The sequence below is a fragment of the Antechinus flavipes genome, chromosome 2 (assembly GCF_016432865.1).
Source record: "Antechinus flavipes isolate AdamAnt ecotype Samford, QLD, Australia chromosome 2, AdamAnt_v2, whole genome shotgun sequence".
In the NCBI taxonomy this organism is placed as follows: Eukaryota; Metazoa; Chordata; class Mammalia; order Dasyuromorphia; family Dasyuridae; genus Antechinus; species Antechinus flavipes.
Window position 1 is genome coordinate 528364688 of NC_067399.1, and position 25621 is coordinate 528390308.

The 25621-nt window shown below is 33.3% G+C and overlaps 1 protein-coding gene across 1 annotated transcript in view; it reads right to left on the reverse strand.

Moving 5' to 3' along the window:
- Nucleotides 1-25621, reverse strand: part of RFX7 (regulatory factor X7) — a 165793-nt gene that overhangs the window by 84255 nt on the left and 55917 nt on the right. Inside the window, exon 2 of the mRNA XM_051980706.1 lies at nucleotides 3115-3148. Coding sequence (XP_051836666.1) covers nucleotides 3115-3148 — 34 coding nt within the window. The remainder of the gene's footprint in view (nucleotides 1-3114; nucleotides 3149-25621) is intronic.

Below are 25621 nucleotides of genomic sequence, written 5' to 3' on the forward strand. Positions count from 1 at the left end.
GGTGCCTTTGACAATAAGAAAATTCAGAAGGGGGAGAATTTGGGGAAAATAATGAGGCTCAATTTTAGAAATGTAGAGTTTAAGAGTTTAATAAGTTAAGTTCAATAATTGGCTAGATAAACAAATCTAGAGGTTAGGAGAAAGATTAGATCTGGATAAGAAGATCATCAGCATAGAAATGATCAGTGAAACCATTGGAGCTGATTAGAAGGCCAAATAAAATAACATAGAAGGAGAAGAAAAGAAGGCCCAAGGCAATCCTGTGGGACACTCATCTTTAGTGGGCCTGACCTTAATGAAGATCTAGCAAAGAAGATTGAGAAAGCAGGGTCAGATAAGTAGGAGTATAGCCAGGATTGAGCAGAGTTAGAGAAAATGGAAAGAAAATCTCAAGGAGAACAGTGTCAAAGACAGCAGAAAAGTCAAGAATGATGATGGCTGGGGTGGGGAAAGGCCATTAGATTTGACAATTAAAGGATTAGTGGCAACTCTGCAAAATATAATTTCAATTGAAAGAAGTAGGAAGCAAAACTGTAGAATTAAGAAAAGAATGAGGTTAGAGGAGAAGAACTTCTTCTCAAGGAGAGAAAGGAGTTTGGGGAAGAATAAAAAGGTTTGGAAAAGTTGCTGTGGTGAGTAAATTAGACATTTGTAAAAAGATTACCTTGATGCAATGAGGGACCAGTTGGGATTATGTTACATATCTGTAGTAGTCAACATAGTTTTATTATTTTCTCAAACATTATTCAGCAGCATGTGAGCAGAAGTGAGGCAAAAGGCAATGGGAATATTGAGCTGAAACATTGCAGGACAAGACTGGTGAGTAAGGAGAAAAGGGACTTGGGAGAGTAAGTCAGTGTAGAGTTAAATTTATTCACTAAGAAATTAAGAAAAGGAAGGAAAGAGAAGGTGACAAATATGGGGTGATGGCATGGGAAAGAATTCTAATTTGAGATATCTAATAGATAATTGGTGATATTTAGTCTACATGAAAGTACATTGGCTCATTTATCTGAGACAGATAGATAGACATTGTCAATAATGCTATGGATATAGTTCTGAAACTAAAACATGACAATGCTTGGAGGCCATATGAATTCAATGACCCCCTGTAACAACTCTACTTCTTCCCATCAGCAGATATCTGAGGCCTACGAGATGGGAAAAAATGTATTAGTTGATGAGCTATTCCTATCAACAAATTTTAAGTCAGATTAACTTGTTATCCTAAAATAAAATATTCCTATAGGGAGGATACCTCAAAGCATTGATATTTAATACATAATAGAAGAAGAAGACCATTGAGAAATGACTCTGCCAACTTTATTATTTTTTTTTAGTCAGGAAGCTATACCATTTGAGTTTATTGCCCATAGTTTACCCTTATTTCCTATTAATTACACTTCTATTCATACATTTTTGATATGAATTAGAGTATACATGTTCACTAATACCAAACAACTTTTTAATTTATTCTACAAAGTTCCTTGATATCTCTAGTTGTTAGCACATTCTCCTTAAATTACGTTATATTTTCTTAGAAGAATGTAAAGTCACTGCAGGAAGGGGAAGGTTTCATTTCTGTCTTAGTGTACCCACAAAGTAATTCAGTACCACAGTACATAAATGTATATCAAATGTTTGGAATTTAATTTGAATTGAATTGAATGTTCTGATCATAACAAATGCATATTTAACTGTTACTAAAACAAAATAATAAATGGCATTCATAGACTATTTTTGAAAAGATTATTGAAAATTTTAATCTTAGTTATCTCTTATATTTTAAATAATAAAATTCTGAGTTATAAGAACCCTAAGATCATCTAGCTCAATCTTGTCCTTATACAGAAAGGGAAATTGAAGCTCAGAAAGGGTGACTTGCCTAAGGTTATAAAGGTAATAAGGAGCAGTGCTAGGATTTGACCTCCCATCCTCTTATTCCAAATCCAGTGCACTGTAGCAAGGATATCTATGATATACTAATTAAAAATACAACCAATGTACATTTAAATTAGAAAGGAGCTCATATATGCATATAGCTTTACATTTTCTCTCTGAAACAGTAATACAACTTTGGACTCCAATAAAGATAAAGAACAAAGATTATACTTACTTCTCTAATTATTAGAATAAACAGGAAAAGTTAAAACATTTTATTCTAATTAGATATTTATAATTCACATGCACATATCATAACTAAAAATTACAAAAGGTTCTCTACCCTCCCAATTTCTCAGTAAACAGACAAGCTAGATAATCACCTGATGCCATCAAAACCAGAACAAATTTCTCCAGAAACTATGTTGAAATCAACATAGAAATACTGTAGTTCTTCTCTACTTATCCCATTTCTCACTATGCCTTCTGGCCAATAAGATATAGTCAAGCACCCAATTAATATCTTTCTGTTAGGCTTGGTAGGGGAGACTCACAAGTCTACAGATGAGGGGAAAGCTTGGTTTACTGAAGTGACACTGCTGAGAAGTTGATTACTCTAAGAGACCCAGAAAAGAGAGATATCCAAGTCAGCACTATTCCAGTAGCAAGAACAGCTGCATGCCCCTTCCCCCACTGAAGCATCATATTCCACTCAACTATATGTGTAGCAAGAGCTAAGAACTACTAAAACAATCTAAAATTAAACTATTAAATTAATTGCATATTTAACTCTAAAAGATCTAGCCCAAATCAGAAAAACCATATACAGGCAAAACAAAACAACAAAACCAACATGTTAATATTTGCTCAAAAGAAAAAAAAAACAATTACCCTCCTATCTACCGCCCCCCAAAACACCAAATTTATATAGTTAATAGAAGAGAAAAATCCAATTTAGTTAACATATTTACTTCCAGTAATATTATTTTTTAGCAAAAGACAATAAGTTTTAAATAACTAAGCATTGTCTTCTGGTAATGGTTTTATTGTTTTGTTGAAGTAACTATATAAGAAAACATTGTGGCCCTGAACCCTGAGGCTATTTTAAAGAATATAACTGTTGTTGTTAAAATCAGTATATATTTTAAAACAGTAATTAACAAAGATTAATATATTTCAAATGTAAGTAAGTTAGCCTAATTAAAGAAGCATTTAAATAATGTTTTTACTTACCAAAATGCAGTCCACTTTAGATTGTACAGTTTTGCTAAAAAAAAAAAAAGGGGGGGGGGGTCAAATTAATCACTGTGATATATTTATTGGCTTTTAACTATAATATTTCAAAGCACATATGCTAATTTGTCTGTCTTTTGTTTGGTGCTCCTGCGAACAAAGGTATATATCTTCTTCCTGTTAAAAAACCCTAATGTAGAAAAAAAGATCTGGAATTTCTTATAATTTTTTCCACACACAAAGAGGAGGAAACATGTATTACTTACATGTTTCCCAGCTTTAAAAAAAAGTAGTATAATTTCACAATTTATCAGAATCACCTACGTCTAAGTACACCATTATTTAACGCACACATGCACATACACACCCCCATTCATTCAGCAAATAAAACTACTTCTAAGTATTAATATCCAACGATGTTCTGAAAAGTCATTCATATCCTATTAAAGGAAAAGTAAGTGTTGAAGTTACATATTTAGAACTCATAACATAAGATATATAATATCAAATTATAATACAATTCTACTACCTGTCTATTACTTTAGATGCCTTCCTTTGCATTTAAAAACAAAAGGAAACAATGTAATTTTGAATCTAGAAACTTCTTAAAAATAGATTAGAAAAATAAAAAAGAACCATTAAAGATGCTTAAAAATAAAAATGTAATAAATATTCAGAAAAATGAGATAATTTAATAACCTTAAGAGGGGAATAAGACAATTTATAGAAGTTTTTCTACATATGTAATTTCCCATTTATTTCTATGTGGAAAACATTAAAGAGATAAATTATGTACAAAAGTCTGCTTGTTCAATCATTTATTTTTTTAAAAAATCACTTAATGTATAGTTGGATAGATAATGTGTATTGAACCTACCTATTAACACACACACACAGAGAGAGAGAGAGAGAGAGAGAGAGAGAGAGAGAGAGAGAGAGAGAGAGAGAGAAAGAAAGAGAATCACAGAATTAGATTTGGAAGGGATCTCAGAGGCCATCTACTATAACCTACATTTTTTTACAGATAAATAAACTGAGGCCCATTAAGGATAAGTACCTTGCCCAAGGTCTGATACTAAGTATCAGAGAAAGGAAAGATTTAAATCCACATTCATGTCTCCAGAGTCAGTATCCTTTTTACAGGACTATATTAAAGTGTAAAAGTTAACTGAGCTGAGCTGAAAAATGAAAACAAAAAATAAAAAACAGAACCTGCAAGATTGGCTTTGAAAAACTACACAAATGAAACCTTTTAATGAAACCAGATTTTAGGGCTCATCTCTTCATACAACAATTTTCCAATAAAATTAAGTAATAAATATTACAGTGTCTGAATTTAAAGATCATCTAAAAGGCTTCAATATATTATACCCAGGAAGACTGCAGAAGTAATGAAAGGAACATTATTAAAGAAATACACAACAACCAAAAAAAAAAAAAAATGACTATGAACTAATCACCTAGAACAAGTGGACTGTCTAACCTCCTTTGGTAGACACTGGCAAGAGAAGTGAAAGAAAAATATGCATGAACCCCTCATAAATTTCTAGGTCACAGAGTTGCACAGGATAGGTGGAGATGAATGGATCATAATTTGAATTAGCAAAGATAATGTACATGAAATCAGAACCATTGAAATTGTGGACTAAATGTTTCATTAGAGGAAAACACTGCCTTGATAGTTCTCCTACAACAAGATATTTTTCATTCATGAGTGAAAATCATACAAGATTTCTTGGCAAGAGGTAATAACAAATAATTTTGTGACAAATTACTACCAAGATACAAAATAGATATGTAGAATGTAGAATTGTATTTATATTAGTTTCACTTCTTTTTAAATTTAGCATAGAGTAAACTCCATGTGACTTTCAAAACTGTTCTACTTAATCTATGCTTGCTTTTGTTCTTTTATATGGATTTTTAAAAATGTTTCAATTACTCTTTGTTAGGCATGTTTTGCTAACACCCTTCCAAAATCACCATCCCAGTTAAAAATCAAAGAGCAGGGGGGGCAGCACATGGGAAAAGGTGTACCAAAGTACAAATAACAAATAAGCACAGTGGAGCAAAACAAATCCACACTACTCACATCTAGAAATTTATGTCTCTGCAGTGAATATCCATAACTTTTCTGATAGGAAGTGGGCAATACATTTTGATGGAGGAAACCCTGGAACTCTCCTCTGACTTTGAGGGAGAAGTTATGGGTGATCTCTTGAAACTCTCCTGGAACTCTTGAGAAACTCTCCTCTGGGAAAGGCCTGCCTCAGGGAATCAAGATAAAGTGGCTTCATTTTATTATCTTGGTGGAACTAGCTGCCCCCTCTATTGAGTTGAATCCAGGGCCCTTATTCAATTGGAAATCTAGGCATGGGGACAATGACAACATTGAAGGCATTTCATTCAATTGATCTCTTATTTTAAAAAAGGGGAGGGGGCAATTTTAGATTTATTTCTTTGCAGAAGTCCAAAGCAAGACCGTGCCTTGTCAAGGAACTGCTCTCTTCTTGGCATAGATTCTGTCAGGACCCCTGCCCACTGTGAAGACATACTCTTTTCAGTGTTAACACCTCTGTCTATTTCCCTGCCAGGACCTTGCCACCGAGGAAGTCAGTCTCCTAGCAAAGCTGACTTCTGCAGTGCCAATAAACTTTCTTTTTGCCAGTCACCTTTCAGGCTTATGAATTCTTTCACTTTGAACCGACCAGAAGAAGATTCTCACATCTCAACTCTCTGCACTGCCACTAACCACATCATTTGGTTCCCTAACCACATCAATTTCATCATGGGTCCTCCAGAACAAAATGGGTGGGTTGCAACCCCCTATGGGGGTCACATAACTGAATGTGAGAATTACAAAAAAATTTGGCAGCAATAAAAAGCATCAGGTATTCTGCAAAGATTTAATTCTTTTTGTAAAAATTAACAAGCATATTTATCTTATTAGTATGTAAATTTGCTTTTATCTTTTAATAAATGGAAAATTATATATATACAACAGAGAATTATCTTAAAATAAATTTATAATTTATTATCAGTAAAGGTTTGATTTGTGCACCTGTTTTGTTTGTTTGTTTGTGTGTGTGTGTGTGTGTGTGTGTGTGTGTGTGTGTGTGTATAAATGGAACCATATAAAAATTTCTCCAGAAAATAGAAGTCATGAGTGGGAAAAGTTTAAGAAGCCCTACTCTAAAAGTCATGTTTGGTCATTGTTTTGATCAAAGTTCTTAAATCTTTCAAAGTTGTTTTTCTTTACAATATTGTTATCTTTATGTAAATTATTTTCTTGGTTCTGCTCATTTATTCACTACTTCCATTCACACTCCCTAAGATTCTCTGAAATTATCTCTTTCTTAGAGTGTGATAGCATTCTATGTACATTCATATGCCAAAATTTGCCCAGCCTTTTTACAAATGTTGAATAACCAATCTAAGGCATCCTTTTAGATTCTAATTCTTTTCTCCACTTTCCACCCTCTTAATCCATTCTTTAGGACTAGTATCTTTCTTTCTTTCTTTCTTTTTTTTTTTTTTTTTACTGTTCCTTCTCCAGTATTATCTTTCTTTTGAATTACCTCCTCTCCCCATTCCTCATACAGACTTTTTTTCCTGTAAAGTTTTATGCATTTCTATGCAAAACTACATGTGTTCAAGCTTCCTTTATCTATTTTGGTTAAGAGTGAAGTTTAATCTAATGCCCATGTCCCCTACCTCTTTGCACCTGTTTGTATATTCTTTTCAAGTACTCCAATTATGAGAAATAGCAAGTCTTCCTCCCTTTCCTACATTAGTTATATCTCCTTTTACTCTCCCTTCTATTTTCCCTCATCAAACCTGTAGAATATAATCAATACCTCAGTATTTCTGTTTTTCCTCAATATCCTTTGAAGAAATCAAAACTCTAAAGAAAAACATTTCTTCTCCACTACTGATATGTTAGCAATATATATGATCAGGCAGCTCAATTAGTCACCTTTCTAAGTTATAATGGCCTCTTCTACTTGTAGTGACACCTCAGGTTTAGTCTACTACTATTATTATTATTATTAGATGTACTTGCAAGTCCTTTTTTCCATTAGGAATCCATTTTTGTCCCTGTAGGATAATGGTCAGCTTCATAGTGATTCTTAAATCATCTCTCCTTGACATATTTTTTCCAGGTTGCTGTTGGTAGAAGATATCTTATTTTTTTTTTCCTATTCCTTTTTAATCCTTTGGTTCATTTGGTTTATCTTAGTTTTCAGGGATCCCATTTCTTGGGTGAGATTTCTCACTTTCTCTTCTAAACTATTTATTCTCTTAATTCTTCATTTTTAATCTCTTGTTTCATTTCTTTTTGGAAGGTATAGGGATTCTGTAATCCTTGTGGAAAACTCCTGTTTTTCTTTTAAGTCTCTATTTGCGGTGAGATTTTTGATTACTTTGGGACTATATCCCTTAAGCAAGATGAAACTACCACAGAACTTCTCAGGTAACATGTTTTGATTTTCATTTTGGAATTAAAAATGGCAAAAACCTACACAACTAAGTAATTATTAAGGATGTTATTTAAGATTTCCAAGGAGAAAGTTATCCAGAAAAAAATGCTAATTATACTATTGCATTGTTTCCATTACTTCAAAAAAAACCTAAGGTTTCAGTGTAAGACCTAGAGAACATTATTCCTTACTTCCCTGATTATTTCCACAAAGTGCCTCAATATAATAGTAAAGTATAGCAAATAGACGTTTGAGACATAAGTCTTCTAAGAAAATAATGAAGTTCTTCAATAATCACATGTTTTGTGCATCTCTAAACACATAGTTCATATGTATTGCTGTTACTGTTGATGTTGTTGTTCAGTCTTCATCTGTATCCCACTTTTTGTGACCCCTGGACCGCAGCAGGCCCTTCTATCCTTTACTTTCCCAAAGTCTGTCTAGGTTCATAGTCACAGTATCTATAACACTATCTCTTCATCTCAACTTTTGCCATCTCTTTCTCCTTTTGCCTTCAATTTTTCCCAGTATCAAAGTCTTTCCCAATGAGCCTAGTTTTCTCATTATGTAGCCAAAATATTTAAACTTTAGCTAAAATATTTGTCTTTTCAATTCACAGTAAGAGGAGGCAGAGCCAAGATGGTGAATAAAGGCAGAGACTGTCCTGAGTTCTCCCCCAAAGCCCTCCAAATACCTCTAAATAATGTCTCTACACAAATTTTAGGGGGTCAGAACCCACAAAAAAGTGAAACAGCCCTGGACAAATGGAAGGTTGGCAGGAAAGGTCTGTCACACTAAGATTGAGAATGGAGCCCAGCCCAGCAGAGGCTCTGCCAGCACAGCCTAGCCCAACAAAGTGGAACAGGCCTGGGGCAACTGACTCAGTGACAGCAGTGGTGGTATCTAGGCTTTCAGCCCACCAACCCCAAAACAACAGATGCAAGGAATGTCTGACCCATGGGTGTATGTGGCCATCAAAATCATTTGCTAAAACAAAGGCAGGCAATGATGAGCTGAAAACTAGATACAACAAACTTACACTGCTTGAGTTCTTCCAAATGTTAATTTTGTATGACCTAAGAATGATGTTATAAACATCCAAATGGCTCTCGGCAGAAAAAAGGTTCCCTACCTCTGACCCATAAGATCAGTAAGAAAGGTTTGTTGCACCTGGGGGAGAGGAGTAAAGCCCAGCCCAATAAAGGCCCAGCAAACCAAGAACAAGGCTTGGGAACCACTGAATCAGCAGGACCAGCAACTGCTGCCAGAACTCTCAGCCCACATTCAATAAGGGGGGCTGCAAAAACAACTAGACAGAAACTGATTACAGTGATATCTTTGCTAGCACCAAGGCAGGATTCTATTGATTAGCTCATACTTGGATCTGGTTCACAGTCCTAGTGGTAATCCCAGAATGAGGAGGAACACTAGCAGACTAGTGCTTGAGGCCACAGTGTAGCAGAGACCCTTCTCACAACTCCAGGACAAAAAAAGAGTACTTGTGGTCATTCATAGACCAGAGGAGTAAACACACCTCTCCTCAGATCATACCACCTCCTTGGAAAACTGAAAACTTACAGGTCCCTAGAAAGATCTCCAAAAACAGTTGCATCAAACCTCTGAAGCTTGAACAACGCATCCTGCATCCTGAAAGCAGTGCCCTACTTTAACAAAGTAAAGGCTGGGAAAAGCAATAAACAACAGAAAATGATTCTGAGCATAGAACGTTAGTATGGTGACAAGATCAAAACACACACAGAGAAGATAAACAAAGGCAAAGTTCCCACATCCAAAGACTCCAAGAAAAATATGAAATGATCTCAGGTCATGGAACATCTCAAAAAGGATTTTGGAAGTAGAGGAAAAATTAGTAAGAGAAATGACAATGATGCAAAAAAATCATGAAAAAGTCAATAGTTTGGTAAAGGAAACACACACACACACACGCACACATGCACACACAGACACAAACTGAGGAAAACAAATCAACATTAAGTTAATTTCTTGATTTAGTAGATCTCTTTGCTATTCAAGGAACTCTCAAAAAGACTTCTCCAATACCACAATTCAAAAGTGTCTATTCTGCAGCACTCACCTTTCCTAAGAGTACAACTCTCAAAGACATACCTTACTAATAAAAACCCATATGTTTGACAAAATGGACATTTGTCCATTTTTCTTTTTAGTATGCTGCTCAGATTTGTCATAGCTTTTCTTCCAAGGAGCAAATGTCTTAATTTCATGGTTACAGTCATAAGCTATAGTGATTTTTTGATCCCTAGAATATAAAACCTGACATTTTCATTTCTTCTTCCTGTACTTACCAAGAGGTAACGGAACCAGATTCCATGACCTTAGGTTTTTGTTGTTGTTTTTAATAGCAAGCTTCAAGACAACTTTTACAATCTCTTCTTTTATTCTCATCAAGACTTCTTAATTGTTCTTTACTTTCTGCCATCAGAGTGGTATCATCTACATATCTGAGATTGTTGATATTTCTCTTAGTATCCTTAATTCTACTTTTTGATTCATCCAGCCTCGCATTTTACATAATATGCTTTGAATAGAAATTAAATATGTAACAATAAATAGCCTTACTGTTGCAATTCTGAACCAGTCATTCCATGTTTGAATCTAATTTGTGCTTCTTGACTTACATGCTAATTCCAAAGGAAACATGTAAGATTATCTTGTAATCCCATCTCTTTGAAGATTTGCCACAATTTGTTGAGATCCAAACAGTAAAAGGCTTTAGTGTAGACAACAAAGCAAAAGCGAATATTTTTTAGGGAACTTCCTTGCTTTTTTCATAATCTGTTGAATATTAGCAATTTGGTCTCTAGTTCCTCTGCCTCTTCAAGACTGCACTTCTCAAGTCACATATTACTAAAGTCTAGCTTGTAAATCTTAAGCATAACCTCACTGACCTAAGAAACAAGCACAACTGTCCTATAGTTTGAACATTCTTTGTTATTTCCTTTCTTTTTGACTGGAACATAAGTGAATCTTTTTCAATACAGTGGCCACTGTTGAGTTTTCCAAATATACTCTACTGAGTGTATGCTTTAACAGTGTCATCTCTTAGGATTTTAAATAATTTAGCTGGAATGCTGATACCTCCACTAGCTGTAATGTTAGCAATGCTTCCTAAGACCCTCTAGACTTCACTCTCCAAGATGTACAGCCTTAGCCACACCCTCATGTTTATCAAGAATATCAAGATCTTTAGTTTATATAGTTTTCATACACATAAGTATATTTTTGTATATTCTTGACATCTCTTCTTAAATTCCTCTACTTTTGTTAAGTCCAACTTTTATTATGCCCATTTTTACATGATACATATCCTTGATGTTTCCAATTTTCCCAAAGAGATCTCTTTTCTTTCCCATTCTATTATTTCTTCTATTTTTTACACTGTCATTTAAAAAAACCTTATTTCTCCAAGCTATTCTCTGGAATTCTTTATTCAGCTAAGTACATCTTTACTTTTTTCCTTTGACTTTTACTTTCCTTCTTTCTTCAGCAAATTATAAAGCCTTATCAGAAACCCATTTTTTTCCTTGCTCTTCTTTTACTTTGGAAAATTTTTTGTTGCTGCTGTTGTATGAGCTTTTGCTTATAGTTTTCAGGCATTCTATACACTTTATGTAATCCCTTAAATATTTTCATCACCTCCCCAAATATTCATAAAACATGTTCCTTAAGTCATATCCATATGATCTGGTGACTTATATTCATTAGGCATTATAACATATAACATATAATTAGTTATATTAAAACACTACTTTTATGTATAAATAACAAATACTTCAGCTAGGGTAACACATAATACCTCAAGCACACACTAGGTAAATTAGTCCCAAATTTAATTACTATATACAAATTTTAGGGACTAATCAACTACTCATACTAGCTGTTACCTTGGGCAAATCATTTAAAAGTTATTTGTTTCAGTGTGCTCAAATGTAAAATTGGATAATAACACATAACTCAGAAGACTGTTGTGCAGATCAAATTGATATTTGTAAAGCACTCGGCACTGTGTCTGGTACATAGCAGGTACTTGTTTTCTCTTCTTCCCTTCATTTTATTTCTTCCTAATTGAGTTTTTATTGTACTTCCTTTTTGTTCATTCACAGTCACTTGGTTCAAGCTCTCAAACCTCTTATCTGGATTATTGCAAGAATTTTCTAATTTGTTTCCTGCTTCAATTCTCTTCCTTTTCCAATTCATTCTTGCCTGCCAAAGTGATTTTTTCTAAAGAACAACTCTAAGTCACCACCCTACTTATTAAACTCGTAGTTCCCAATTGCCTCTAGAATAAAAATCAAATTCCTGTGTTGGGAAAAGCCTTTCCTCTCTAGGTTCCAAGCTACCTTTTCTGCTTTATGGTAATTACTCTCCTCCATAATCTCCATAGTTCAGCCAAACTGATTTTTTTGCTGTTCAAAGGCTTAAAGGTGAAATTCACAGACAACTCTCCATCTTCGTGTCTTTGAATGGGCTATCCTCCATACCTAAAATGCACTTCTTCCTCACCTCCATCTTCCATTAGAAGCCCTAGTTTCCTTCAAAGATCATCTCAAGTGTCTACATGAGATCTTTCTTTTATAGTGCCTCTTCTTCCCAAATTGCTTCCTAAATTATTTCCTCAGTTTCCTGTATATTATTATATATGTCTGCAGTAGTATTATTATATATGCCTCTCTGTATGTAAGCCAAGACTGCATTAATGTTTTTGATTGTCATAACATACTCAACCTGTAATAAGACTGTAAAAATTGAACTTCTTTCTAACTATTCCTCTCCTTTTACTTGTGAGCTTGACATTTAGCATCCAAAGGTAATACTTTTTATCTATTCATTTTCAATATCATTTTATTAGATTCCAATGTCCAAATCTGTCAGGACATTTTTGGATCCTAGACTTTGTCATCCAGTGTATTAACTATCTCATCCAGGTTTGTTTGTTTTTTCATTTGTAAGCTTGACAAGCATGGCATCTTTGCTTTTATCCAAGTCATTATTAGAAATATTTTAAAAGTATGACAACAAAAACTGATTGTTGAGACTGTCCTCTGAATACCTCCTATCAAAATGATATCAAACTAAAGAAGGGAAAGGGACCTGTATGTGCCAAAATGTTTGTGGCAGCCCTGTTTGTAGTGGCTAGAAGCTGGAAAGTGAATGGATGCCATCAACTGGAGAATGGTTGAGTAAATTGTGGTATATGAATGTTATGGAATATTATTGTTCTGTAAGGTTAACCAGCAGCATGAATACAGAAAGGACTGGCGAGACTTAAATGAACTGATGCTAAGTGAAATCAGGAGATTATTATATACCTCAACAGTGATACTGTTTGAGGATGTATTCTGATGGAAGTGGATCTCTTCGATAAAGAGAGCTAATTCAGTTTCAATTGATCAAGGATGGACAGAAGCAGCTACACCAAAGAAAGAACACTGGGAAATGAATGTAAACTGCTTGCATTTTTGTTTTTCTTCCCAGACTATTTATATCTTCTGAATCCAATTCTCACTGTGCAACAAGAAAACTGTTCGGTTCTGCACACATATTGTATCTAGGATATACTGTAACCTATTCAACATGTAAAGGACTGCTTGCCATCTGGGGAAGGAAGTGGAGGAAGAGAGGGGAAAAATCGGAACAGAAGTGAGTGCAAGGGATAATGCTGTAAAAAATTACCCTGGCATGGGTTCTATCAATAAAAAGTTATTTTTAAAAATGATATCAAACCAGTAATATCTATTTGAAGTATCACCATTTAACCAGGTCTGAATATATTACTACGGTTAAGTCTATATTTCTCCTCATTTTTTCACAAGAACACCATGAAAGACTTTAAAAATGTTTTGTTAAAATATAGCTAACTATAACAGTCTCCATATCTAGCAATTTAGTAACCTTGTCAAAATGGAAATTGGGTAAATCTGTTATGTTATGTTAAATGTTAAATATCTTCAAATTGCTTAAGAATGATTATATTTTTGGTCTCCATATAAATGTAACTGAGAGCCAATATTTTATTTGAAAATACATTTTAAGGGCAGCTAAGTGGCACAGTGGATAGAGGACCAGCCTTGAAGTCAGGAGGACTTGAGTTCAAATTTGATCTCAGACACATAACATTTCCAGGCTGTATGACCTTGGGCAAATCATCTAATCCCAACTGCTTCAGCAAAAAGCAGCAACAACAACACATTTTATTAAAAAGATTCCATTAAAAATTAAATAGAATTGTTTACAAATTCATAAAACTATGACATAAAAGCATTATGACAATAGTAACAAATAAATAAATACCTAGATACTTGCCAAACCAAAGTTACTATTTCCCAAGCAATGTAACATATATAATCGAAAGAGTTTGATTTGGAATAGAGGAATTGATTTTGAATCCTGCTCTGCTATTCACTTATAGAAATAAAATAATTCATTTTTGTCACTGTATCCCTCAAGTCAAGAATGGATTAGGCACAGAAAAAGTACTCAATTAATGCTTACTGATACATTGACTATTACCTGTGAGAGTTTGAGCAAGTCATTTCCTCTCTCTAAGCCTCAGTTTCCTCATCTATAAAATGAAAAATTAGTCTAAATGACTTCTAAGATTCCTTATAGCTCTAAATTAAAAATATAAAGCTTTATAATCTGTCAAATACATCTCAACAGATTCATGATTTTAGTGTTAGCACTGCTCTAATAACACAAATTGCAACAAATTCACAACTTCCTATCCTATGTAATCCTTGTCCATGTCCTCTTAAAATTTTACTGAACATGACATACCTAATATTTTTGAAACATTACTTTATGTCTTTTAATATTCTATGGATATTACTGTAGTAGCTATTAAATAAATATTCATCTAGAACAAAAATTGAAATGATATAACTTAAGTCATAGTTTATAATTCTTTAACTGCTCTTATGAAAATTATCAAGAATCTAATTTGAATGTGATAGAGCAATCTACCTGAATAGTCCAAAGTGAAATTTGTCTTTGAGGTCCAGAACTGTAGCCAGGGCAGTAATCATATCAAATTGTCCTTGTAGGCATAGGTCGCCTCTTCCTAACTCGATCATAGGGATTAAATAACTTGTGCAGGATTACACAACTAGTGTAGGAGAATGTGAGAAAATATTCAAGGACAATTCCAGTCACAAATCCTAAGATCTTAAGAGCTCTTTCTCAGAGAAGAAAAGCATAAACTACTAGAGAGCTAATTAACCTTTCAGAGAGAAGTAATAACACATCATTAAATGCAAATAACAAGGTATATGAATTTACCTTCTACTAACAAATTGCCCTCACAGCCTGCTAGGCCTTCCTCAGTCTCATGTATTTCTCTCCCTGTTTTCCATAAATGAAACTATTGTGTTCATTGAATATCTCCTCAAAATAAGTGAGCAAATTAAATGTTTCATATTTCTCTTTTTAAACATCTAACAAGTCAAATAGTGGGGAAAAAATGCTATAGTTTAACTCAGAGCACCTAAATTTGTGCCAAGTTCTTATTAAATGTCTCAGGGCCTCAAAGATGTCCTTGAAGTTCCCTTCTAACTTCTGCCTGTTTTTTATTTCTGTAGAGTCTTCTGTTAATTTTTTCTCTGGGACAGTAAGAACAGAAAGGGTTTTCAGGAAAAGTCTCTTATCCTAATTTATACTGTGCTATTCATTAAAGAGAAGTGTCAATGAAAAGCAAAGTCCACAAAGGCAAAAGGAACTCAGAGGACCCCTTTTGTTAATGAATAATAATGCAACTACAACTTGTCAGGACCCTTTTAAAAAGAGATGCATTACAATACTCTAAAGTTCACACAATAATCTCAGACTATGCAGCTCCCTGCTGTTGATTTTAAGTAAGAAAAAAATCATTCTCTATAACAAGGGAACACGATTGTCACTTATAAATATAAAATGAAGAAAACTGGTTACAGAAATACAAAATATAAATTCATCCACTATCATCATTTAGCCTTCACCCAGATGCCACTGGATAAACCATAAAAGCATGTTAAGCTCTTGCTTCATATTTTAGAATATGTTGTTTCATTCTGACTTTATGCTCAATTATTTTTCCTTTCAGCTTAGCTTCCGCAAATGTTCTTCATTATGTAATGCCTCAATATTCAGAAATGCACCATAGAATTATAGATCAATAAAGAAACTTTATATCATTTATATTAAATTTATTTTAATAGAACTCAAAATCTTTGCAATTATATTTTCTGAAGAATGAGGGACAAAATATCTATTACTCTAAAGTTGGTACTGAGAGGAAAGGGAAATCTGTAAGAGAGAAAAGTATTAAGTTTGGAGAAATCACAAGAGGATTTACTTATAGAAAAGCTAGACCAACACTTCACCAGTAATATGATGTCATACTACTATGCCAGTAAGTAACCCTTGGCAAGTCACTTAACCTGTCTGCCTCAGTTTCTTCAACTATAGAATGGGGATAATAGTACCATTCTACTTTCCTTCTCCCTTACTCTCTTCCTTTTCTCTAGTAAGGCATAAAACAGGGAGACAGTATATAATTAGAAATACTTTCAATTACAGAGATCTAGTGTAAGATCCATGTTAAAAATGGAAAATAATGTATTAGATTCATTTGTACAGAATGAAATTAATGTGCTTTGAGAAAAATAAAGTTCTTTAAATGGTTCCAAACTTCTCTCTGAAATAAAAGGTCCATTTTTTAATAACAAGAGTGTTCCAGTACTGCTGAATGGTTGAAAGTCATGTCTACTCTCTAAGAACTAAAGTTAAAGATCACTTTAAGGTCATTAGAATGATGGACATGATGGGTATACAATATATAATATGTTAACAACATATTACAAACTAGGAATCACAAAGAGAAAGTGATATAAAAGATGTAACACCAAAACATAAGGTCAGTGGTTAGGGGAAGAGTAAATGCTATCTAATAAAAATTCTGCTTGCCATATTGGTGTCTAGAGGAAATCAAGACAAGGTAAAGGAAGCCTCAAATGATGAATTTCTGAATGGATATGGAAAATAATTGCACAAAATGGACATTCAGGGATAAATTGCAATTTGTGCCGCTGGCATTGCCCATGTAGATGAGATCACAGATCCATTTGCTGCACTTAAATAATTTTCATTTATATAGCACTTGACAGAAGTACATAAGTTCATCATTGGGAGGCAAATAAAGTTGTTTTCATTCTTTACCCCAAAACAAGAAGAATCATCATTGTATCTTTTTTCTGGTAATATATTTTAATTATAACATTCTTTATACCACTATTCCTTTGTGATTCCTTGTTTGTCCTGTGTTATATAAACATATTATCCTGGTTTAGTCCCTTAACATTTGCTTGCTCATATTTATCCTTTTATGTTCCTCTTAATGCCTGTGTTTGTACTTCAGAGTTTCTACTCAGCTCTGGTTTTTTCATTAGGAACATTTGAAAGTCCTTTATCTCAAAAAAAAAAAAAAAAAAAAAAAAAAGCTATTTCCCCCTCTAAATGATTATTCTCAGCTTTGTTAGATATCTTTTGTTTTCTGGAATATAGTATTTCAAGTTCACTCTTTAATAGTAATAGCTACTAAGTTGCATGTTTTCTGACTATATTTTCTCAATACTTTCATTTTTTATGGTTGCGTTCAATACTTTTCTTTGGATTGATGTGCTGTGGATTTTGGCTATAATGCTTTTGGGAGCTTTCAAATTGCAATTTCCTGAGGAGATAACTGGTCAATTCTATTTCCACTTTCCCTGATTCTAAGAAATAACAATCAGTTTGCTGATTTCTTGAAATATAATATCTAGACTACTTTGTTTAATATGAATGATTTCAGATAGTCCAGTAATTGTTATATCCTTTCTTATCTATTTTCCTAGATCTCTTGTTTTTCCAATAAGATACCTTGCATATTCTTCTATTTTTCCAGTATCATGGTTTTGATTTAATACTTCTTTCTATCTGTTGGAGTCATTAGCTTCTATTTGATTCATTTTTATTTTCAGGGACCCTGTTACTTGGGTAAGGCTTTGTACAACTCGTTCAAAGCTGTCAATTCCCTTTCCAATTCCTTCTTCCATAGCTCATTTCTTTTCTTATTTCATAGTTCATTTCTTTTTCATTTTCTCCCTTGGCACAACTTCATTTCATTTATATTTTTAAAAAATCTTTTGAATTTTTTTATTAAATTCTTGTTTTCTTTATTCTAGAAATTATTGTTAAACTTGTTCCTAAGTTATATTTTTCTTTGTTGGTTTGTAGATTCTTGGGGGTAATTCTCTTCTACATTTGTTTCTTAGCATCCTTGTTACCATAATAGTTTTTATGATGGGATTCGTTTTATGTTTGTTCACTTTTCCAGCTTAGAATCAACCTCCTATGAAATTCTAGAGAGGATGGAGAGAAAGAGTTAATCTTGTGTTCTCTGGGTTCTTGTTGGTGTTTCCTTGGAGTAGTAAGAGTTGTGTTATTCAATCTGGAATTATACCCAAAAAATTATCAAACTGTGCATACCCTTTGATCCAGCAGTGCTACTACTGGGCTTATATCCCAAAGAGATACTAAAGAAGGGAAAGGGACCTGTATGTGCCAAAATGTTTGTAGCAGCCCTGTTTGTAGTGGCTAGAAACTGGAAAATGAATGGATGCCCTTCAATTGGAGAATGACTAGGTAAATTGTGGTATGAATGTTATGAAATATTATTTTTCTGTAAGAAATGACCAGCAGGATAAATACAGAGAACGGTTGGAGAGACTTACACGAACTGATGCTAAGTGAAATGAGCAGAACCAGGAGATCATTATATACCACAACAATGATACTATATGAGGATGTATTCTGATGGAAGTGGATTTCTCCGACAAAGAGAGCTAACTCAGTTTCAATTGATTAAGGATGAACAGAAGCAGCTACATCCAAAGAAAGAATACTGGGAAATGAATATAAACCATTTGCATTTTTGTTTCTCTTTCCGGGTTATTTCTACCTTCTGTATCTAGCATATACAACATGTATAGGACTGCTTGCCATCTCGGGGAGGGGATGGAGGGAGGGAGGGGAAAAATTGGAACAGAAATGAGTGCAGGGGATAATGTAAAAAATTACCCTGGCATGGGTTCTGTCAATAAAAAGTTATTTTTTAAAAATTAAATTAAATTTAAAAAAAAAAGTTGTGCTATTCTAAGATCTTTTAGATTGTTCAGACCTATTAGTTTTCAGGGCTTCCAAAATCATCTATCCAGGGTTAAATCTGATAGCTGCCTTTCTCATCTGAGCCTTGCAAGTTTCTAACTTGCATTTAGGTCTAAGCAACACAGCTATAGGTTTTCTCTTGTTAGAATGCCAGTAGATACCTGTTGAAGTCAAGCATTATTAAGCAGCTAAAAAGCCGTGTTGATTCAGAATGAAAGAATCACAGGCTCCCCTTTGTCTGGGATTCCTACTCTGGTTTTTCCCCTTCAGGCTTCAGAATGGGCTGGGATATGGAACTGAACAGTGAGCAACAAAGCTACTTGTTGACACCTGTTCCTGTACTCAGATAGATTTGGGCATGTCTATGCTTGATTTATGTTGTTTTCTTAACTTGGTGCCTGGATTCTCTCTACATTGGAAAACTCTATGGGGTTGTTACTGTAGATATGTCCTTAATGTCTATAGCCTTTTCTGTTTCTCTCTACTGATAAAAGTGGTAAATATGGCACTGATTTTTTTTCTTGGAATTTCCCACCAGGTGACTGGTACATTTTTTGGATTTGTTCAAAGGGGCTGTAGCTCTGAATTCAAATATACTTCTTTCTGCTACTCCATCATGTTGATTCCATCCCTCTTCCAATTCTTTTTTATCTTGAAATGTCTTTTTGATTATCATTCACAATGAAAAAAAGAATTTGAAAAAAAAATAAGCACTGAGTTAGAGAAGAAAGGATAAAGATAAGAAGACACTCAAGAATCCTGAACCCAAACTATTTAAATATTCTGATGACCTGGAAATGTCTTTTTGGTTATCATTCACAATGAAAAAAAGAATTTGAAAAAAATAAACACTGAGTTAGAGAAGAAAGGATAAAGATAAGAAGACACTCAAGAATCCTGAACCCAAACTATTTAAATATTTTGATGACCTGGAAATCACAGAAAGAACTAATATGGTATAGTGGAAAAAAGTATAGTAGATTTAGTTTTTATTTAAGATCTAGGTTCAAAATCCCACTTCTGACATTTAATAATTGTATAGGCATTGGCTAAATAACCTCATTGTTCTCATATGTACAGGGGAATATAAAAAAAATTGTGGCATCAGCTTTATGGTGGGATCATAAGTCTCAAATAAGATAATCATTTTGGTTTTGTTTTTTAATTTTCTAATAGTATTTTATTTTTCCAAATACATGTTAAGACAGTTTTCGGCATTCATTTTTAAAAATTATTATAGCTTTTTATTGACAAAACATAGGCATGGGTAATTTTTCAACATTGACCCTTGCAAAAACTTATGTTCTAACTTTTCCCTTTCCCCTAAATGGCAGGTAATCCCATACATGTTAAATATGTTAAAATATATGTTATATACAATATATGTATACATATTTATACAGTTATCTTGCTGCACAAGAAAAATCAGATTTAGAAAGAAAGTAAAAATAACCTGAGAAGAAAAATAAGAATGCAAGCAAGCAATAGCAGAAAGAGTGGAAATGCTATTTTGTGGTCCACACTCATTTCCTAGTGTTCTTTCACTGGGTATAGCTGGTTCTGTTCATTACTGATCAATTGGAACTGTCTCTCCAAGCTTCTTTGTATTCATCCTGTTGGTCATTTCTTACAGAACAATAATACTCCATAACATTCATATACCACAATTTACTCAGCCATTCTCCAACTGATGGGCATCCACTCAATTTCCAGTTTCTAGCCACTACGAAAAGGGCTGCCACAAACATTTTTTCAGTCTTCATTTTTGTAAACTTTCTGTTCCAAATTTTTTCCTTCCTTCCTCCCTCCCCAAGACAGCAAGTAATACTATATAGGCTAAATATGTATAATCCTTTTAAACATATTTCCATATTTGTAATGTTATGCAAGAAAAATCAGACCAAAAATGAAAAAAAAAAAAAAAAAAGATGAAAACACTATGCTTCAATCCACAGTTAGTCTCCATAGTTTTCTCTCTGTATGTGTTTGGCAATTTCCATTCCAAGTCTATTGGAATTATCTTGAATCACTACATTGTTGAGAGGAGCCAAGTCCATCACAGTTGATCATCACATACTCTTGTTGTAACTGTACAGTGTTCTCTTGGTTCTGCTCACTTCACTTAGTATCAGTTCATGTAAGTTTTTTCAGACTTTTCTGAAATCAGCTTCTCATCATTTCTTATATAATACTAATATTCCATTATTATCTTCATATACCATAATTTATTCAGCCATTCCCCAACTTACAGGCATCCAATGAGATAATGTTTAAAGCATTCTGGGAGCTTTAAAATCAGCTAGTTATCATTAACAGTATTTTTATTATAAGTATTAAGCAAGGCAGGAAAAAAAATGAAAAGAGATATGAAAACAAAAAGACATGCTCTTTACCAATGTTAGGGCTGGCATCTATGTCAAAGTCCAAATGAAAGATGAATTTACTACATATTAGGTTTTCCAGATGTTTCTGTTTGTGGATTACATTATATTGATTGTATCAAGACTTGTAATACCATGGGGCCCCCAAAGTGAGATTCCCAGTTCTCCAAGAAACTGACTTGACTAATTCATACAAAAAACCCTGTGAGGAAGAAAAAGTATATTTTTATAACTTGTAATAGGAAAGGCAGCCCATTGAATTAGCCTATCAGAATATTTATATTGGATTGTACTACTGAAAGTCAAGGAACTGGACTTGAAATTGAACAGAGACAAGTAGCCTAAATAAACTGGATGGTATTTTCATCGTTTCAGATGACTCTCTAAAAGAAAAGTTCTTATTTTCAATATCATTATCAATGAACACCAAAATATAATAAAATTCATAAATGACCCAAAGGGCAATGGAAAGATGGAGGATAAGTTCTAAATAGGTATGCTATCACCATGGAAATAAATGGTACAAAAGATAACATCAAGAACATGTTTGAACCTGAATAATTAGTGAGCTGGTTAATATTGTTTCCAGTTCTAGGCACCAGAGTCTGGAAAGATTCCAGAACTGGAATGTCTCGGAGAACATCAGGACAATGAGGGGACAAAAGACTATAATAATTAAGGATATAATGAACAAACATCAAACTAAAGTTTATCCTGGTAATGACATGATAAAGTGACAAGATAGTTGTCAATGTACTTGAGGAACTCAAATATAGAAGAATGAATATACTTGTTTGTTTTAGACCTAGATGGTAGAACTAGCAGCTTGGTTTTCAAAATGCAAAGAAGCAGAAGTTCAAAAAAAGGGGAAAATTTCCCCAAAACTTTATCCAAAACAGAAAAGGACTGCTGTGGAAGTTAATGGTTTCTCTCACACTTGAGTTCTCTAAGCAAAGGTTAGAAGAATATTTATTTGCTAGGGATATTACAAGAGAGGCAATTCCTGTTCACAAATTACAACATATTCTTGTGTGATATGTAGCAAGAATAAGACATAGAAGATAGACAGTAAGATCTAATAGATGGTATTACACAGGCATCTGTAATAATAAAATATATAGATTAGAGGAATATGCCCATTATGATGGGGAAGTCATCTAATAATTGATAGACACAGGCAAGAATCATATAAACTTAAATGTTTATAAGTTGCAATCTATAGGCATGCCCATGTTGATGTGATTACATATCCTATGAAATATAAATGAACTAATTTTTTAAAAAATGTATCAAGTACCAACTATGTGCTGAGCACTGTGCTAATGATAGACACTAATAGAAAAGGCTTATCTGTCTTTCTTCTCAAGGAACTCAAATTAGGAAAGACAACACATAAGATGTAAGGCAGAAAAACCCAAAAGTCCCAAGGGGACAATAGTAGTAATTCAGATGGCAAGATTCAAAGGACATCAGGTTATGTCAAAAGGTCAGAAGACAAAGCCGTGGGATCTTCAGGCCTTAAAGGCAGTGCAGATGATAAGACCTGGAAGAGAGTTACACTGTTATAAAGCACTTTCCTCACAGCAATGCTGAGGTACATAAAACAAATAATCATTTCTCAGAATTTTAAAAAACAAGGCCATGTAACTTTTAGCAAAGTAAAGACTTGAACCCAGGTTTATGACTCCAAATTCAATATTCTGTTCTTTTTATTATTTCAGTTAAATACAATAATCCAGAACTAAGAAGGTAAGAACTAAATGACTAGCCCTTTCAATAAATCCTAGGAAAAAAATCCATAGTTCTGTAGCTTTTCATTTTTTATCTTTACCTTAATTAATTAACACTGCATAGAAGCATGACTAAAAAGTAACACTAGTCTTCACATAAAGGAATAATGGAATCTCAAAGAAAATGTAGTCAACTGATTTCCTTTTATAACTTTTCTGCTTGTTATGTGGTCAGCCAGTACAAATATATGAAAGCAAGAAAACATAAGACAAAATCAAGGAATAGATTTAGTTTGGCATCTAGATCATAAGAAAAGGAGCAATAGAAAAATAAAGCTCAGAAGGTTAAAGTCTGATTAAATAAGATCTCAGATGAATATATAATTTGAATTTATTCCACAAAAGCAAGAGAAAACTACTTAAGATTTTTAAGCATAAGAATGATGAAAACGACAGATCTGTCACCAAATAAATTTGTCGGGAATTTGAAGAATACATTGGAAAGGAGAAATACAGTAAAAGGCAATAAAAATCATTTAGGATACTACAATAATTTAGGTGAAAGGTAATTAGAGAGAGATAAGAGTAGTTGGTGGTATGAGTTAAAAGAAGAGCATAGGTTATCAAAAACTGTGGTAGTAAAATTAATACTATTTAACAATGAAATGGCTATATGATGAGATTGAGGGATGGAGGGGAGACCCTAAGATTTTAAGCTTAATTGCTTGAAAAGATAGTGGTATCAGTGATAGTTTTTAAAGGTAAATTGGAAGAAACAGTAGTCAAATTTGGGGTAAAAGGTGATTAGTTTTGTTTTAGATACTAAGAGGAGCTAGTAGAGATTGTCTAGCAGGCAACTGGAAATTAGGGCAGCCTTTCTATAAAAGAGATTAGATTAGATAAATAGATCTAGAATGCTCTGTACAAAAGTGATAAGTAAAGTAAGAAGAGAGGAACATATCAAAAATTCAAAAGGGAAGGAAGATAGTTATGGGAAAGTGAAATGAGTGAATCAGATCAAGGAATAGTCATTAAGCAGATAAGGGAACCAGAAGAAACAAATGGAGAACTAGAAAATAGTAGCTAAGGAAGGTTTAAGAGTTCATCAACAATGTCAATACTGCAGTAGTATCAAAGACAACAAAGACCAAGAAAAAGACACTCGATTTAGCAAGTAAGAGACCTATGGCAATAGCAATTTCATTTCAGTGAAGGATTGGACAGAAGTAAAAACAGGCAAGTATACCTTTAACAGAAAAAAACTGCTATCTATTTCCTGGTGTCACGGATAGATGACCTGTTCTATCTCTGGGCATGTGTCTCAAAAGAAAACTGATTTTGTTTGTAACAACTCATAATATCAGAAATAAGTAAATTCAATAAACTAAAAATTCAAAAAATGAACATAAATTACTTAAGAACCTTTTTTTTTTTAAATAAAAAGTGCTAGGAAAGTTTTGGGGGAACAGTTTGCTAGACATTATATTTACTCTAATATCTTGAAATACAATCATTTAAAAAAACTCAAAATGGATGTTATTTGAATAATAAAAGTCACACTCTTTTAAATATTAAGAGAATCAGATCAGGTATCTTTCATAAATATGGGAAGGGGGGAAAATTCCTAATTAAACAAGGGATAGAAACAGTCACAAAGGATAAAATACACCATTTTAATGATGTGACAACTGAAACCTTTTTTGGGTGAATAAAAGTGATAACAAAAATGATAAGAAGTGGTAACACCTTATCGGGGAAGAGTATAGATAAACTCTGTGGATATTCTTAGTTGTCTCATTTGATTTGGCTTAAAGAAACTATATCTTTTGGGTATCTAAGTGGAATAGTTGATAAAGAGTACTGGAACGAAATCAGAAAGGCCTGAGTTTGAATCCTGTCTTAAATATTTACTTGCTGTGTAACACTAAGCAAAGCAAATCATTCAGTTTTTCTCAGCTTTGGTTTCATAAAATTAAGGGACTGAACTAGACTATAGTCTGTAAAGTCTCTTCTAGCCTATGAACTATATGGAAAAAAATCTTGGTATAAAATATTTTTAAGTTACAAAAATCTCTTTTCCTTCTACTTCTTTACTACCATGAAAAAAGAAAAGCAAAAAACCAAAACAAAAACCCTTGTTAATGAAATATGCACTATCAAAAAAAATTTCATTTCTTATGTCTAAGAAACATGTTTGTTCTGTTCTCTGATTCCATCATCACTTCTTTTGAAGTGAACAGTAATTCAATGAATATGCCATCAATTCTCTAGATATGGATCATTTTTAATATGGCAATTGATAGCCTAGATTTCTTCTTCATCAAATATTTTCAGATGTTAGGATATTTAAGATATGCAAGATAGATACACACACAGACAAAACATACACACACGAATTATTGTCCAACAGATAAGCAGTCTAAGGAATCAAAAACATTTCCAAAATATTAACAGCTGTATGAAAGATTTCTTTAAATCGTTATTAAGAGAAATGTAAATCAAAACACCTCAGAGGTTTCAGTTCACATCAATGAAACTGAGAAAGATGACAATAATGTTGGAGGGGTTGTAGAAATACAGATACATTATTACACTATTGGTAGAGCTATGGATTAGTTTTATAATTCTGCAAAGCAACTATAATTATACCTTTTTTTTTTACCCCCACAAGTTTTTAATAATATATTTTGCATACATA